General features: G+C 35.4%; 1 protein-coding gene across 1 annotated transcript; it reads right to left on the minus strand.

Moving 5' to 3' along the window:
• Positions 1 to 3,157, minus strand: LOC123888352 (remorin 4.2-like). The gene is made up of 2 exons (XM_045937385.1): positions 2,178 to 3,157; positions 1 to 510 (listed from the first exon to the last, which is right to left on the minus strand). The coding sequence occupies exons 1-2, from the start codon at positions 2,820 to 2,822 to the stop codon at positions 319 to 321; spliced, it is 837 nt and encodes a 278-aa protein (XP_045793341.1). The 5' UTR covers positions 2,823 to 3,157; the 3' UTR covers positions 1 to 318.
• Positions 3,158 to 19,671: the final 16,514 nt, after the last annotated feature.

A 19,671-nucleotide genomic window follows, 5' to 3' on the forward strand; every position in this document is an offset into this window, starting at 1 on the left:
TGATGGAAGGAAATGCTTTCCAAAAAGTATTAAATTAAAGTAATGTACAAAACACCAAAGTGTTTAACAACCACAATCAAACAAACAAGCATGTCACCACTCAATACTCACCATAATCAAAACACTAACCAATCACATATAAACACTTTAATTGGTTCTTTATGATACTTATCTTCCTATTTTTATATACTTCTCATTGCAATCACTCATGCACTCTTTAACTAATTTAAAAGGAAAAGTTGTTTTATTTTTTTTACTTTTCCTTTTTGTGTCTAAAATAAAAATGTGTTTTCAAAATTAAAATATGATGAAACTAACTTAGAAGAAAGATTTTTTGGCAGGAGGTCTTCCAACTGCTCTCATAAGGTTAGCAATCTCAAGAACTCTAGCCACTTTAGTTCCTCTTTTTGCCTCAGCTGATGCTTTCCTCTCCTCTGCTTTTCTATGAGCTTTTGCTACCTTGTTTTGTGTTTTCTCCAATGCTCTTGCTCTTTTCTCCTCCAGCTTTCTCTGCACAATTTTTGTGGTTCATTATGAGCAAGAACTGTAATCATTTAGTGCTAACAAATTTATAAATGATTGTGAATAAGTAATTTCAACTCTAACGAGGTCCCTGTGAACTTAGTTCAATTAGTATGGACATCATATTATATATGCAGAGACCGAAGTGAATAATTCTCTTTATAGGATAAAATAAGTAATTTCGACTCTTAATGAGAAAATCGACATTGATAATCTAACATATCTATGATTTTTATCATATATATATGTACTAATGTACGTGACATTAAAGTTGTTTTCCTCGCCTAAACTCGAATATATTTTAACAAACAAATATTGGTTGTTACTTATTAGTTTGTTAGTGGATGAGAAAAATGTTAATAGCAGATATCGAACTCAGAACCTCTCATTAGTTGATCCTTCGAGGAGGAAAAAAAAAATTTATCTTCTAAATGAAATTGTTTACTTTAAAATTTAAATTATAATTGAGGTGTCTCTTGAAGATTTGATTCTAATTCAACTTTGTAATGGCTAATTGGCTATGTTTCATGTGTTGCCTTTACAATATTTTCTAGCAAATAGCAATGCATGCAAATGCCAGAGATAAAAAGGGTAGCTAGTTCAGTAAATTGTTTGTAAATTGTAAATTAAGTAATAAACAAAATGAAGAGATGATTAAGGGAATAAGACTTATTCTTATTCATATACTTTTACTAGCTAGTTTCCCCCATGCCCGGGGCAGGTTTCTCAACAACCAACAGAAAGTAATTCCTCACCTTTTATCTACCTTTTTTATATTGTAAATTTACTTTTGATATACTATATTATACGTAAAATTTTACACTGTAAATCAATTACAACAATCATACGTATAACTTTAAAACGAAACTTTCTTACTCTAATAATTAGTACTAATGTAAAAATCCATCATTAAGAATAATGAAACAATCATTGCCCAAGTAACCCCAGCTAGCTAGGCAATCTTTATTGAACTGTGTTATTTAAACATAAATTTGGCCGACACGTATTTGACAATGTATAAATATAAGAGAAAATGAGTGTGCACGTAAATCTATAAAGAACATTATATTATTTAAAAAATAAAAAGATGTATATTTATTTGGTTTGTGTCTAGAATTTGCGTTGATATATTATTTCTCATCTTTATTAGTCACGTATCGATTGGATTAAAGTTGGTAGCAGATCATAAATCCTCTTATAGTCTTCATAGTAATCATCAACTCAAATAAGCATAATCAACCTACTAATTACGATTACGATTGTATTATTTGAATATCAAAATACTTACACAATATGTGTTTATCTCTAATGCAATTTTATTTTCCACACACATTTTATTTAAAAATGCACAAATTAACACCTATTAATATATCTGACAATAATTTTTTTGGAAAAGAACTCTAATAATCCGGAGTTCGGTCAGGAGACAAGTAAAATTTAATCAAGAAATTGTTCCATCCATAAATTGAACTCGGATTATTCCAAACGATTCATCCTTTGGTAAATCTCATTAACCACTTGAACTTAATGACTTAGTTATATTTGACAACAAATATCGATGTACTATTTGACAACAAAATTTTAACAACCTACATGGCTACATGCAAAAAACACCGTGAGAAATTAAAGAACAGAAAAAACCATTTATTAATTACCTCAATTTTTTTCATCCATGAAGTAGCTTTCTGAACCTGTTCACTCTCCCAACCATTAATAACAGCATCTTCTCTCTTAAACCTATTATTAATCTTAGCAACTTTAGCATTCTGCCAAGCTGAAATCTTTGCATCAACTTCCTCTTTCTTCACTCTATCAACCGACGCATGTTCTTCGCTTCCACCTTGACCACCAACACGAGTACGTCCACCACCATCGATATTTCGTCGGCTAGCAGAAGATGGAATAGGATCTAAAGGATTGTTATCTACAACAATAGCTAAAGGGTTTGTTTCTTCCATCATATGATCATCTTCTCTAATCCTCCCTAAGTTATTGTTGTTACTTGTTTCATATTCATGAGGACTTATGTTATTGTGATCAATAGTTGATCCTGCTAGAACAAGAGCATTGAATTCTCTGCTTATAGTTGTGAAGTTTTCGCTATCGGTGCTTGTAGTTGATAGCGAAGATGAACGATGGCTATGGCTGCTGCCGCTGCCGCGGTTGGTTTGTGGTTGAGGTGGTGGTGGAAGTCTAGGTGGTGTTAAGGCATGGATTTCTCTTATTTCAGTTATTTGTTCATCTTCTTGGTTTTCATGTGATACATGGCTAGTGGAAATATTTGGATTATTATTCAACATGGTAAGGAATTAATTGTGTGTAGGAATATTTGATTTTATGTGATTAATATTAATGGAGGTGAAGTTTGTTATGAAACAACATAGTTAAGAGATTTCATTCAATCATAGTATAATGATAGTGTGTGTGTGTGTGTGTGTTTTGAGGTTGTTAGGGAATGGAAATGGTGGGAGGAGTCTAGACCACAAAATGAGAGAGATGGAAAAGGAGATTTAAAAGACTCTAAAGAAATAAAATAAAAAAAATAAAAAGTCTACATTATTATCATGTACTACTTAATAATTAAAGTATTGGCAGACTATGATTGATGTAAAAATCTCAAGATCTATTTTTATTTGAGGGAAGAATGTGAAAGGGGAGAATTTATTATTATTATTATTATTATTTGCTTGTTAGGCCCTTGATTTTTCATACTTTTGAGTTAGGATGACAAATTCACTTTCTTTAGCTTTGGAGCTTAGCTTGGTTATTATTATCTGCATGTCATTTCATTTTTTATACAAAGAAAAAATTTACTTGAATTTGGTAATTTTGATGGCACGTTAGAGATGGCTGGTGCATGATAGGAAAAGCCTCTATATATATATATATATATATATATATATATGAGTAGAAATATAAATCCCCGTAAAAAATATAAGAAAATAAGCATACATACGTATTAATAAAACAGGAGGACCAAATGTAAAATTAAGTCAATAATATAATTTCATAGTAGTATAAAAAATAATTTCAAAAATATTTAGGAGGAAATGTGACCTCTGTTGGTCCGTTCTATCTCTGTCCTTGAACGTGGGCATAAAAATAATCAAAACCTTATTACACAATATGTAATTGATAAAAAGATAAAATAATGTGTAAAATTACTCAAAATCAACGGTTCTTAATTGACAATATATTTTGGACTCGATCTTTCTTGTGCTTTTATCAATCGAACAAACTTTTTATTCATCATAAGTCAAACTATTGATGTTTATTGCGAACTCTCATATATACTTTAATCATTGTGTCAATAATATACGAAATTAATTATTTTAACGCACGATTTAGTCACATTTAAAACTCTTAAACCCATTTTAAAGGTGTACTCGATAGGAGAGAAGAAAAAAAGGAAAAAAAATAAAAATACGAAAATTAATACATCTATTTGGACCGATTAGTTAAACATTGGTCATTTCACCGAGAGATAGGGATGGCAACGGGCGCCCATGGGTGCGGGTTTGACACTTACCAAACTCACACCCGAAATCATCACCCAAACCCGAACTCAAACCCAAAGGCTGTTCGGGTGGCAAAACAACACCCACGCCCACACCCATTGGGTTCGGGTTTCTTCCACCCAAACCCAAACCCGCAGCACATTTGAAAATAATTTGCAAATTTAAGAAATTAAATTCCAATATAGACTTTGAATTAAATTACAACTAAAATTAAGGTCTTCAAAGGAAATTCAAACGGATAGACTTTCAAGAAATTACAACATAGACTTTCAAGAAATTAAATTATAACTAAAATTTAAGATCTTCCAAGAAAATTGAGGGAGACTATGAGGGTAATTAGGTAATTATAAAATATTTCGGGTGGGTTATGGGTTTCGGGTGTGGGTTTGACTGATACCAAACCCACACTCATATTATCGGGTGTCACCCGAACCCAAACTCAAACCCAGTCAAATCAGATTTCGCCCGTTGACTTGGATTTGGGTTCGGGTGGGTCTCTCGGGTTTGAGTTTTTTTCTCATCCCTACCTAGAGATAGTACAAGTCTATTGTGTTGTGTGTTACTATTTTATTTCAACACTTCGAATTAACTACTATAATTTATCTCCAACTCTATCTCTCATAATGTCCCAACTCCCAAGGCATGTTAATTTGTTTATAACTTTACTTATTTAAAAATAATGAGAAATATTAGTTAAGATTGTTGTGTCAATTTAATATTTTAATGTGACACGTTCATATATGAATGGAATATTGAAATTGTTATCGGTTTATATTATGTGTTAGGTCTCTATCATTTCACATTATTTTTGTTGATAATGTCATTTATATATATCTTGTTTGCATACTCACCATACATTAGGTCACATTAATCTGCATAGTAATAAATCTTCTAAGCTAAATTTTATTATCATAAACGAGTTTAGAAAAATGAAGTGGGAGTGCAACAACAAAAACTGTACTAGTATTGATTTTTTTATTATTTTTTTACTCAAAAACAATTCATTCTAATTCATATGGAATACATCAATCGAATCATTACAAATTCAATTTCGCTAAAAACTAATAAGGATGAATATGCAAACAGACTCACAGCATCCGAGTTAATAACATAAAACAGTCTAATGTCTAAGACAAAACCTACAAATGATATGACAAACTTCAAATATCCGGAATAATCACATATCTGGATCTGCAACGTGATGCTAAAGTCATTGAATCTGTATCGAGGTTGGATTGAAACAAACCTACAAATCTAAACAAAAACAAACACCGTACCAAAACGGGATAAACACCGTACTAAAACGGGACAAACAAAATACATTATTATTATAATACCCAAAAAAAAAAAGTACATTATTATTATTATTTTGTATTGTTTCTGGTATTTTTCTTTGTCAGGTTAAACTACTATTGTGTCGGCTAGACTTTGTAATTGACCCAAACTACATACAAAAATGGACTGTTTAGGATCTTACACGTGTTATGTCCGACACTTGTATCCAAGTTGATCTTTGGCACGTGTCAACAGTTAAATGGGTCACTGTATCTTGACAGCTATGTTTCTTCCATCCATGCATGTACAAGTATGCAACTGATGACATCATAGGCTGTAGTATTCAAACCTATTTGCCCCTGACTCACGTAACAAAGTTCCTATTAAATTTTAGTGGAATGTTATTATCAATTATCAATAGTTGTAGGTTTACTTTTACCCATCCATAGCAATTGGGTTACTTTTACCCATCCGAGCTGTCAAATATTGAGTGGTGAAGAGATATTAACTTTGTAATTTTTAATTGTAGCAATGAAATTTTTAATAATGTTACATTTTCCCCAAAGTTAATGAAGGGAAGTATTAAATCACACCCACACAATTCAAGGTCTGTTGTAGTTTACAATGAAAAACCAATCGCCTTTTTTTTTTTTTTTTTTGAAACTCCCTCTCTTTAATTAATTTTTTTTTGGTACACTCTCTTTAATTAATTTACTCACGGTACTAGTACTCCTTTTCATTATTTTTTGAAAATTTGACACTATTTTTCGTTTGTTTTCACAAAGGCAAACAACATACGAAATTGTATATTTTTTAAATCATATTTTTTATTTTTAATAGAGAAAATCATATTTTTTATAGTTAAATATATTTTTAGTTCTTATATACTTTTAAATTTTATTTTTAGTCCCTCTTAGCAAGTTTTATTCCATTAAATATTTAGTACATCATAAGAATATCTCTTGCAAAAATTAAAATTTTTTGACAATGAATGAATTAAATGTTATTTTATTTTTTTTACGTGCTTAAAAATTGATGAATAATTCATCTTAAAAAAATAAATTTTTATGGGAGAGGTTTTTATAACCTTATAAACATGAATATAAATGCATAAAAAATATAAATATGAATACAAAAAATCATTCGAAAATGTGGAAGTACACAAAAGTTTATTAAAAGTAATGGCCAAAAGTTGTGGCAGAAAATTTTTGAGGGATTAAAAGTTGTAGAAATTTTTTATAGGAACTAAAAACAAAATTCGAGATATTTATCGTAACTGATGGATAATTTTCGCAAGTGAACGAATTACCACGTAGTAATAAAAATATCGATCCACAGGGATTGTGTGATTAAACGAGTCTAATCGTGTTCATAAACATTATGCAAGAAATACACATAAATTGGGGGTATGTTGAGTGATGAATTGTTAGAAAACGTGCTTTGATATAATGGAAAAGCGAGGTAGAATCATCGGAATCACCTAGTCTATAGCTAAACCATATGCAATCTACTATATCATAGGAATCTACTCAAGTGTTCACAACTAGATCAACAAATTAGTGAATCGCAATCTCTTGTCAAAATCCACTCTATTCGTTGTCGATACTCCCCCGATCTCTCGGGCGGAAGCTACCTACAACGAATGATATGAAAGCGCGTCGATCGTTCGCTACACTCTATGTCTCAATCTCTCGACCGGAAACACTCGAGTGCTCAATGCAATTCAGTTCAGAAATTAAATCAATACTCTCGCACGTGACTTAACTCGAAATCATTACAACACTAATGAAGGATTATAAAGCATTAAACATAGATTTGCATTGAATCAACACCATGAACAGAGTACATTCTTACATATAGCAGATTACAAATGATTCATCTACATCCTAGATTATCCTAGATCCTACCTCCAAAAGAAGCTTAGCTCCTCATGTTGCTTGATTCGCGTCCTCGCTTCAACTTCATGGCTTGAGAATCCATGCTATTGAGGTGCTCGGAGCTATCCTACGGAGTCCTTGATCTGGATCTTGATGCTTCCGAAATCAGAGAATAGATGAATATTGCAGAATTTTCCAACCCAGATCCAGAAAACTGACTTTTCCATATATACTGACTGCAACCACGTTGCGCGTGAGATCTACCACGCTGCGCGTGGTTGCTGAAATTAACACTACGCTGCGCGTGAGATGGGCTACGCCCCCAGCGTAGTGCAATTTTCTCCTTCACGCCGCGCGTGATAGATCTCACGCCGCGCGTGACTAAGTCAGTGAGCAAGTCTTCTCAGGTCAGAGTTTCACGCCGCGCGTGGACAGTCCCCACGCTGCGCGTGATCAAAGCTGGTTTTTGGTCTCTCTGTGATAAGCATCACGCTGCGCGTGATGGACCACGCCCCCAGCGTAGTGCAAAACTGTATTTTTCTGCATAATTTCCTGCTTTCTTGTATTCCAAGTAACCTTGCTTCCGAGTTGATTTCTCTTGATTTTATTGCTTAAAACCCTCTAAAATGAGTCTAATGTCCCTCAAATAAGCATGGATTATGAGAGTGTGACGATCCGTCATCACAACCCCAAACTTAAACCTTTCCTTGTCCTCAAGGAAACAACCTTTACCTCAAGCTTTTGTGTCAAGACCTTGGCATTTTCCTTAGATTACTCGAATCATACATGCGTGAGACTTACCTGATGATCAATGGTCCACTCGCAAGCAACACTCAATTGCACAATAGTTCCCGCAAGGCATTTTCAAGTAACTCACACTTTTCAACCAATGCTCTATGATTTCATCACAATCCTCACATACACTCTTCAATCATGGTAAATCACTCAAATCAACACATCAAGCAAGTCAACAATAATTTTGCAAGTAGTCTACAAATTCATTCGGTTCACTTTGCGCACACACTTTAGAGGTCTTTTAGGGTTATAACGTGGCTTGGCTAGGGTGGATGGTGACTTTTTAGGATAAGTAGTAGAAAAACTTGGAGTTAGATCCCCCTAAGGTCAAAAAATTTATACACCCAAAACCCTTTTCTTTTTAACTATAGTGGACTAGAGAACTTTTTCAAATCATCAAACAAAGTTTTGCAATTCTTTTGAATTCAAGGCTATCACTTCTTTTAGTACTTCTTTTCTATTTTTTTCACATTCATCTCTTTTTTCATTTTTTCATTTCTTTTCAACATATCCTTCTCTAAAGCCTTGAATCTTTGAAAAAATTTCAATTTATTCAACCAAAAACTTTTTGTAAGTTCTCTAGTACCCTCACCCCAAACTTCATTGTTTGCTAATTCCAAAGAGCAACCCCAAACTTAGTGGTGAGCATTGCGCATCAACCACTAATTAGGTGCCTAACCTCCAAGAAAGTCATTCCTTTTTTTTTCAAAAATTTCTTAAGGTTTTGCAAAAATAACATATTTTCTTTCAGCTCAAATTGGTTAAGCAAATGATATATATATATATATATATATATATATATATATATATATATATATATATATATATATATATGTAAGGGTGGATAGAAAGGCTCAAAGGTACCAAAACAACATGCCTCGTGTGTGCGACAAAATTACCAATCAATTAAAGAGACGACAAGCAAAATCGAGAGACAATACATGAGTGGATATCACACATAGAAAGAATGAGAAGTGTTTGGCTCAATACCTCACGGTTGGGTCGAATCAAAGAGCCGGTCAAAAAGTGTGCATTCCCTTCCTTTGCCTCTTGATCACATGAGTGCAACAAGCAATTGCACTGAAAGTATCACAAATCACACACGGATAGAATCAAGCAATTGATACTCAAGTAAATAAAAAGAACATGCCAAGATATCGAAACAAATTCCAAAGGTAAAAGAAATTCCACAATCAAACATAAAAAGATTCAAGTTCAGAGTTTAAAGTACATTCATCCAGCCAATTCAAAGGAACATCAAACAATTATTCATAAAGTAGCATAAGAGTGAAAGGAAAGAAAGGACCGTAAACTCATGGGTTGCCTCCCATGAAGCGCTTCTTTCTCGTCATTAGCTTGACGCTTCATCATCACAAGTTAGGGAGGATACTTCAACTTTGATTCAACCCGGCTCCTCTTGTTCTCTTCATTCAAAGGAGCAATATTAATATCAAATAGTAATGATTTCACGCTTCCCGAATCACTCTTGAGACCTTCCCATTTGGCCTTCAAATTGGTTCTTTCCTTCTTACTAGACCGTGATGGAGATTTCTTAGAACCTTTCTTCACCGAAACTTTCAATGTTGAAGTGGAAGACTTTTGAGGATTGACAACCGGATTGGGCTCTTCTTCTTTGGCCACCTTGTGCAAACAATAGATAGGAACCACACCATCCAAGTCCCATCCTAGGTCGTCATTCACTTTCTCCGCTTCTTTTAACAAGTCATTCTCTTCTAGTGGAGTAAGCAAATCACTTATGATCATGGGTTTCCTAGAGTCGCCACCCAAAAACACATACTTCCATTTAGGAGGAAGTTCTTTCAATTCCGGTGGCTTTTTTATTGCCTTTGGCTCTTTCTCCTCTTCTAGGGGGTTATCCAAATTTTGAAGAAAAATTTCAATCTCATGATCCCACTCTTCTTCTTTCCCATCTTTTACCACTTCCTCTAGCACTTCCACTTTGAAGCATTCGGATACCACTCCACAAAATTCAAGGTCTTGGTTCTTGACCCTCTTCATCCTAGGATAAGGCATTCTAGCATATGGTGAAGGAACTTGAAACTTGGGGCCTTTCACAAGAGGTTTCTTGCCTTTCTTGGCACTAGACTCATGCTCCACTCTCTTTTCAACTTCTCCCTCATAAGCTTTTTCTTCCTTATTTTTTTCTTCTTTCTTATTTTCTTTTCTATTTTCAACTACACCATCCCTCATCTTTTCAACTACACCATTTTTACTCTCATCCTTCGTAGGATTCTCCACTACTTCCGGTGATGAAACTTCTCTACTCCTCAAATTAATGGAATTACAACTTTCATTACGAGGATCCGTGGTGTCTCCACAAAATCTACTTTGAGTTTGTAGAGAAGAGACTTGCCTTGCTAATTGACCCATTTGGTTTTCAAGATTTTTGATGGAGGCTTCATGACGTTTGCTTGACACTTCTTGGTTTGCCTTCATCACCTCAAAATTGCCTTGAGTCATCTTCATGGCTAAGATAAGAGTATCTTCAAAAGATTCAAGGTGATCTTCAAAATGTTGATCTTGAGGAAATGCTTGATTCAGATTAGCTCCATAAGAACAATTCATGTGATTCTTCACTCCAAGATTGAAGGTGTTGAAATGAGGATTATTTTGAGAGGTTGCTTGCACCAAACATTGAGCTTCTAGTTGTTTGGTAATGATTTGTAGAAAGACATTATTGAACTTGCAACTAGTTAAGAGTGCCTCTTGATTGTATGATTCAAACATGCCTTCCTTCCGCTTTACGATTTGCTCTTGCTGTTTTCTCAATCTCAGGATCGACTTCCAGCTCAATTGGACCTGTTCTCCGCATGCACAAGGAAACACACAAGTAGAACGCTCCGGGAGAAAAATATAAAACAGAAAAATAAGGAAAACACAGAAAATATGAACACTATCGCCTTGTCGAATCAATCACAATCCCCGGCAACGGCGCCAAAAACTTGATGGATAATTTTCGCAAGTGAACGAATTACCACGTAGTAATAAAAATATCGATCCACAGGGATTGTGTGATTAAACGAGTCTAATCGTGTTCATAAACATTATGCAAGAAATACACATAAATTGGGGGTATGTTGAGTGATGAATTGTTAGAAAACGTGCTTTGATATAATGGAAAAGCGAGGTAGAATCATCGGAATCACTTAGTCTATAGCTAAACCATATGCAATCTACTATATCATAGGAATCTACTCAAGTGTTCACAACTAGATCAACAAATTAGTGAATCGCAATCTCTTGTCAAAATTCACTCTATTCGCTGTCGATACTCCCCCGATCTCTCGGGCGGAAGCTACCTACAACGAATGATATGAAAGCGCGTCGATCGTTCGCTACACTCTATGTCTCAATCTCTCGACCGGAAACACTCGAGTGCTCAATGCAATTCAGTTCAGAAATTAAATCAATACTCTCGCACGTGACTTAACTCGAAATCATTACAACACTAATGAAGGATTATAAAGCATTAAACATAGATTTGCATTGAATCAACACCATGAACAGAGTACATTCTTACATATAGCAGATTACAAATGATTCATCTACATCCTAGATTATCCTAGATCCTACCTCCAAAAGAAGCTTAGCTCCTCATGTTGCTTGATTCGCGTCCTCGCTTCAACTTCATGGCTTGAGAATCCATGCTATTGAGGTGCTCGGAGCTATCCTACGGAGTCCTTGATCTGGATCTTGATGCTTCCGAAATCAGAGAATAGATGAATATTGCAGAATTTTCCAACCCAGATCCAGAAAACTGACTTTTCCATATATACTGACTGCAACCACGCTGCGCGTGAGATCTACCACGCTGCGCGTGGTTGCTGAAATTAACACTACGCTGCGCGTGAGATGGGCTACGCCCCCAGCGTAGTGCAATTTTCTCCTTCACGCCGCGCGTGATAGATCTCACGCCGCGCGTGACTAAGTCAGTGAGCAAGTCTTCTCAGGTCAGAGTTTCATGCCGCGCGTGGACAGTCCCCACGCTGCGCGTGATCAAAGCTGGTTTTTGGTCTCTCTGTGATAAGCATCACGCTGCGCGTGATGGACCACGCCCCCAGCGTAGTGCAAAACTGTATTTTTCTGCATAATTTCCTGCTTTCTTGTATTCTAAGTAACCTTGCTTCCGAGTTGATTTCTCTTGATTTTATTGCTTAAAACCCTCTAAAATGAGTCTAATGTCCCTCAAATAAGCATGGATTATGAGAGTGTGACGATCCGTCATCACAACCCCAAACTTAAACCTTTCCTTGTCCTCAAGGAAACAACCTTTACCTCAAGCTTTTGTGTCAAGACCTTGGCATTTTCCTTAGATTACTCGAATCATACATGCGTGAGACTTACCTGATGATCAATGGTCCACTCGCAAGCAACACTCAATTGCACAATAGTTCCCGCAAGGCATTTTCAAGTAACTCACACTTTTCAACCAATGCTCTATGATTTCATCACAATCCTCACATACACTCTTCAATCATGGTAAATCACTCAAATCAACACATCAAGCAAGTCAACAATAATTTTGCAAGTAGTCTACAAATTCATTCGGTTCACTTTGCGCACACACTTTAGAGGTCTTTTAGGGTTATAACGTGGCTTGGCTAGGGTGGATGGTGACTTTTTAGGATAAGTAGTAGAAAAACTTGGAGTTAGATCCCCCTAAGGTCAAAAAATTTATACACCCAAAACCCTTTTCTTTTTAACTATAGTGGACTAGAGAACTTTTTCAAATCATCAAACAAAGTTTTGCAATTCTTTTGAATTCAAGGCTATCACTTCTTTTAGTACTTCTTTTCTATTTTTTTCACATTCATCTCTTTTTTCATTTTTTCATTTCTTTTCAACATATCCTTCTCTAAAGCCTTGAATCTTTGAAAAAATTTCAATTTATTCAACCAAAAACTTTTTGTAAGTTCTCTAGTACCCTCACCCCAAACTTCATTGTTTGCTAATTCCAAAGAGCAACCCCAAACTTAGTGGTGAGCATTGCGCATCAACCACTAATTAGGTGCCTAACCTCCAAGAAAGTCATTCCTTTTTTTTTCAAAAATTTCTTAAGGTTTTGCAAAAATAACATATTTTCTTTCAGCTCAAATTGGTTAAGCAAATGATATATATATATATATATGTAAGGGTGGATAGAAAGGCTCAAAGGTACCAAAACAACATGCCTCATGTGTGCGACAAAATTACCAATCAATTAAAGAGACGACAAGCAAAATCGAGAGACAATACATGAGTGGATATCACACATAGAAAGAATGAGAAGTGTTTGGCTCAATACCTCACGGTTGGGTCGAATCAAAGAGCCGGTCAAAAAGTGTGCATTCCCTTCCTTTGCCTCTTGATCACATGAGTGCAACAAGCAATTGCACTGAAAGTATCACAAATCACACACGGATAGAATCAAGCAATTGATACTCAAGTAAATAAAAAGAACATGCCAAGATATCGAAACAAATTCCAAAGGTAAAAGAAATTCCACAATCAAACATAAAAAGATTCAAGTTCAGAGTTTAAAGTACATTCATCCAGCCAATTCAAAGGAACATCAAACAATTATTCATAAAGTAGCATAAGAGTGAAAGGAAAGAAAGGACCGTAAACTCATGGGTTGCCTCCCATGAAGCGCTTCTTTCTCGTCATTAGCTTGACGCTTCATCATCACAAGTTAGGGAGGATACTTCAACTTTGATTCAACCCGGCTCCTCTTGTTCTCTTCATTCAAAGGAGCAATATTAATATCAAATAGTAATGATTTCACGCTTCCCGAATCACTCTTGAGACCTTCCCATTTGGCCTTCAAATTGGTTCTTTCCTTCTTACTAGACCGTGATGGAGATTTCTTAGAACCTTTCTTCACCGAAACTTTCAATGTTGAAGTGGAAGACTTTTGAGGATTGACAACCGGATTGGGCTCTTCTTCTTTGGCCACCTTGTGCAAACAATAGATAGGAACCACACCATCCAAGTCCCATCCTAGGTCGTCATTCACTTTCTCCGCTTCTTTTAACAAGTCATTCTCTTCTAGTGGAGTAAGCAAATCACTTATGATCATGGGTTTCCTAGAGTCGCCACCCAAAAACACATACTTCCATTTAGGAGGAAGTTCTTTCAATTCCGGTGGCTTTTTTATTGCCTTTGGCTCTTTCTCCTCTTCTAGGGGGTTATCCAAATTTTGAAGAAAAATTTCAATCTCATGATCCCACTCTTCTTCTTTCCCATCTTTTACCACTTCCTCTAGCACTTCCACTTTGAAGCATTCGGATACCACTCCACAAAATTCAAGGTCTTGGTTCTTGACCCTCTTCATCCTAGGATAAGGCATTCTAGCATATGGTGAAGGAACTTGAAACTTGAGGCCTTTCACAAGAGGTTTCTTGCCTTTCTTGGCACTAGACTCATGCTCCACTCTCTTTTCAACTTCTCCCTCATAAGCTTTTTCTTCCTTATTTTTTTCTTCTTTCTTATTTTCTTTTCTATTTTCAACTACACCATCCCTCATCTTTTCAACTACACCATTTTTACTCTCATCCTTCGTAGGATTCTCCACTACTTCCGGTGATGAAACTTCTCTACTCCTCAAATTAATGGAATTACAACTTTCATTACGAGGATCCGTGGTGTCTCCACAAAATCTACTTTGAGTTTGTAGAGAAGAGACTTGCCTTGCTAATTGACCCATTTGGTTTTCAAGATTTGTACATTCATCCAGCCAATTCAAAGGAACATCAAACAATTATTCATAAAGTAGCATAAGAGTGAAAGGAAAGAAAGGACCGTAAACTCATGGGTTGCCTCCCATGAAGCGCTTCTTTCTCGTCATTAGCTTGACGCTTCATCATCACAAGTTAGGGAGGATACTTCAACTTTGATTCAACCCGGCTCCTCTTGTTCTCTTCATTCAAAGGAGCAATATTAATATCAAATAGTAATGATTTCACGCTTCCCGAATCACTCTTGAGACCTTCCCATTTGGCCTTCAAATTGGTTCTTTCCTTCTTACTAGACCGTGATGGAGATTTCTTAGAACCTTTCTTCACCGAAACTTTCAATGTTGAAGTGGAAGACTTTTGAGGATTGACAACCGGATTGGGCTCTTCTTCTTTGGCCACCTTGTGCAAACAATAGATAGGAACCACACCATCCAAGTCCCATCCTAGGTCGTCATTCACTTTCTCCGCTTCTTTTAACAAGTCATTCTCTTCTAGTGGAGTAAGCAAATCACTTATGATCATGGGTTTCCTAGAGTCGCCACCCAAAAACACATACTTCCATTTAGGAGGAAGTTCTTTCAATTCCGGTGGCTTTTTTATTGCCTTTGGCTCTTTCTCCTCTTCTAGGGGGTTATCCAAATTTTGAAGAAAAATTTCAATCTCATGATCCCACTCTTCTTCTTTCCCATCTTTTACCACTTCCTCTAGCACTTCCACTTTGAAGCATTCGGATACCACTCCACAAAATTCAAGGTCTTGGTTCTTGACCCTCTTCATCCTAGGATAAGGCATTCTAGCATATGGTGAAGGAACTTGAAACTTGAGGCCTTTCACAAGAGGTTTCTTGCCTTTCTTGGCACTAGACTCATGCTCCACTCTCTTTTCAACTTCTCCCTCATAAGCTTTTTCTTCCTTATTTTTTTCTTCTTTCTTATTTTCTTTTCTATTTTCAACTACACCATCCCTCATCTTTTCAACTACACCATTTTTACTCTCATCCTTCGTAGGATTCTCCACTACTTCCGGTGATGAAACTTCTCTACTCCTCAAATTAATGGAATTACAACTTTCATTACGAGGATCCGTGGTGTCTCCACAAAATCTACTTTGAGTTTGTAGAGAAGAGACTTGCCTTGCTAATTGACCCATTTGGTTTTCAAGATTTTTGATGGAGGCTTCATGACGTTTGCTTGACACTTCTTGGTTTGCCTTCATCACCTCAAAATTGCCTTGAGTCATCTTCATGGCTAAGATAAGAGTATCTTCAAAAGATTCAAGGTGATCTTCAAAATGTTGATCTTGAGGAAATGCTTGATTCAGATTAGCTCCATAAGAACAATTCATGTGATTCTTCACTCCAAGGTTGAAGGTGTTGAAATGAGGATTATTTTGAGAGGTTGCTTGCACCAAACATTGAGCTTCTAGTTGTTTGGTAATGATTTGTAGAAAGACATTATTGAACTTGCAACTAGTTAAGAGTGCCTCTTGATTGTATGATTCAAACATGCCTTCCTTCCGCTTTACGATTTGCTCTTGCTGTTTTCTCAATCTCAGGATCGACTTCCAGCTCAATTGGACCTGTTCTCCGCATGCACAAGGAAACACACAAGTAGAACGCTCCGGGAGAAAAATATAAAACAGAAAAATAAGGAAAACACAGAAAATATGAACACTATCGCCTTGTCGAATCAATCACAATCCCCGGCAACGGCGCCAAAAACTTGATGGATAATTTTCGCAAGTGAACGAATTACCACGTAGTAATAAAAATATCGATCCACAGGGATTGTGTGATTAAACGAGTCTAATCGTGTTCATAAACATTATGCAAGAAATACACATAAATTGGGGGTATGTTGAGTGATGAATTGTTAGAAAACGTGCTTTGATATAATGGAAAAGCGAGGTAGAATCATCGGAATCACTTAGTCTATAGCTAAACCATATGCAATCTACTATATCATAGGAATCTACTCAAGTGTTCACAACTAGATCAACAAATTAGTGAATCGCAATCTCTTGTCAAAATTCACTCTATTCGCTGTCGATACTCCCCCGATCTCTCGGGCGGAAGCTACCTACAACGAATGATATGAAAGCGCGTCGATCGTTCGCTACACTCTATGTCTCAATCTCTCGACCGGAAACACTCGAGTGCTCAATGCAATTCAGTTCAGAAATTAAATCAATACTCTCGCACGTGACTTAACTCGAAATCATTACAACACTAATGAAGGATTATAAAGCATTAAACATAGATTTGCATTGAATCAACACCATGAACAGAGTACATTCTTACATATAGCAGATTACAAATGATTCATCTACATCCTAGATTATCCTAGATCCTACCTCCAAAAGAAGCTTAGCTCCTCATGTTGCTTGATTCGCGTCCTCGCTTCAACTTCATGGCTTGAGAATCCATGCTATTGAGGTGCTCGGAGCTATCCTACGGAGTCCTTGATCTGGATCTTGATGCTTTCGAAATCAGAGAATAGATGAATATTGCAGAATTTTCCAACCCAGATCCAGAAAACTGACTTTTCCATATATACTGACTGCAACCACGCTGCGCGTGAGATCTACCACGCTGCGCGTGGTTGCTGAAATTAACACTACGCTGCGCGTGAGATGGGCTACGCCCCCAGCGTAGTGCAATTTTCTCCTTCACGCCGCGCGTGATTGATCTCACGCCGTGCGTGACTAAGTCAGTGAGCAAGTCTTCTCAGGTCAGAGTTTCACGCCGCGCGTGGACAGTCCCCACGCTGCGCGTGATCAAAGCATAGTGCAAAACTGTATTTTTGGTCTCTCTGTGATAAGCATCACGCTGCGCGTGATGGACCACGCCCCCAGCGTAGTGCAAAACTGTATTTTTCTGCATAATTTCCTGCTTTCTTGTATTCCAAGTAACCTTGCTTCCGAGTTGATTTCTCTTGATTTTATTGCTTAAAACCCTCTAAAATGAGTCTAATGTCCCTCAAATAAGCATGGATTATGAGAGTGTGACGATCCGTCATCAGTAACCAAAAACTTACTTGACCCTATTTTTTTATTCAAATTAATTAAGTAACATTTGAATATTTATAAACTTTTTTATAATAAAGTTTATATGCATGAAAAATATACAGTTTAATGAAAGGCAGACAGACAATAAACTACACCGCTAACCATTTTTTAAATAGTATTATCGTGAAAAATAATATTGGACCGGGCAATGGGCTAAAAGGGAGAAATCCATTAGGCCCAATAAGTCTCAAAGTATCAAAGCCCAATCAAAATGATCCATGAGAGGAGGCGAGCCAACATGACGCGGCGAGACGGTGCTAGCAAGTATGTCGCGCCCAAATATCTTCTTCCTCTTCTATGTGTCAACTGCTTAACTTCGCGTGGAAGAAATCAACACCTCGTAACCTCCATAGCTTGGGGACGAAGGAAAAGATGACTACCCCTATTCTTGCGCTGAATCACCGGAGAAGACGGTGATGGCCGAATCTCCAGGAGTTTAAACTTGGAGAAGAATGAATATCAGTCTATAAATAACATCAAGCTTTCATTGTAAAAGGATATATGACATTTTTACTAAGATTCCCAGAATTAGGAATCAAACATTGTAATTCCAACATCACATTATTAATAATATAACCCCCTTTGAGTGTTCACCAGAATAAATATAAACTTTAATTGGTAAAAATAGCGGAAGAGTGATAAATTAGTTGATAGTTAAGGTTGGGAATTAGGGATGACAATTGACCACATACCCAATGTGTAATTTCACTAAAATTAAAAATATTTTTAAAAAATAGAAAGAATATGAGATAAATACAATAAAAAGATGACATGCTTAAAATTTAGAATGTATTAATTATAATTTATTTAAATGTATACACGAGAAAATACCTTTAATAATTTTATTAATTTAATAAGTTTTACAAGGAAGAGCTCAATAGTTATCTACTTCTAATATAATAAAATTGATTACTATATAATTTGCTAATTTATCCTTAGTAGTTTTAACCACGTTCCAAGTTTTGTATTCTTTATTGTAATTTAACTAAAATAAATATTAAAAAATAGAAAGAATATAAGATAAATACAATAAAAAGATGACATGCTTAAAATTTAGAACGTATTAATTTTAATTTATTTAAAAGTATACACGGGAAAATACCTTTAATAAATCAATTTTACTAATTTAATAAGTTTTACAATAAATAGCACAATAGTTTCACTTATATTTTATAACAAAATTTAAAATATTTTACCCTAAATATATTTTTGCATTAATATCATTATGAATTTAAATATTGCATAAAAATCAATGGATCTGTGCGAATGCACGAATCTCTAAACTTGTTTATAATAAAACTTTAATCAAATTAATATTTGAGATGATTATTACACTAGTAGAAAAAAGCTTTTTTACATCTGGCGAAAAACACTTTTTACATCTGAAAAATGTCAGATGTAGGCGCACGAGACTTAGTAAGTATACATGTTTTACATCTGGCGGAGTCTGATGTAAAAAAACACTTTTTACCTCTGACCAAGGCGAAAATCAAATATTATTTTTTAAAAATTAAATTGGACCTTTTACATCTGACCAAGTCCACCAGATGTGAAATCTTAACTTTATTTAATTTTTTTTTTTGAAAAACCTGCGTTTTTTTTAATATATTTTAAATCCTTTTTTTTATTAAAAAAGTCTAACTCACAATGCCAACAATATAACATAACTTGCATCAAGAACATAATACTAAAATTCAACATTCAACATATAGTAATAATGTCGTTAAAATACAACCATTGAACATTCAAAATACAAATAAAAACATCATCATAATTAATACTAATCCATTGTAACTTCACACAAACCAAGCTAGCTAGCTCCTAATCTTTCTCATCGGCATCATCATAATCTACCTCAGGATTATATAGGTCAAGAAAATA

The sequence above is a fragment of the Trifolium pratense genome, linkage group LG6, assembly GCF_020283565.1.
Source record: "Trifolium pratense cultivar HEN17-A07 linkage group LG6, ARS_RC_1.1, whole genome shotgun sequence".
Lineage (NCBI taxonomy): Eukaryota > Viridiplantae > Streptophyta > Magnoliopsida > Fabales > Fabaceae > Trifolium > Trifolium pratense.

What these genes read in the sequence shown, in the direction of transcription:
- LOC123888352 (XM_045937385.1), bottom strand. Translation starts at nt 2,822, where the DNA reads ATGTTGAATAATAATCCAAATATTTCCACTAGCCATGTATCACATGAA. An exon ending in CATGGATGAAAAAAATTGAG is followed by an intron (nt 511 to 2,177) that starts GTAATTAATAAA and finishes AAAATTGTGCAG; the next exon opens with AGAAAGCTGGAGGAGAAAAG.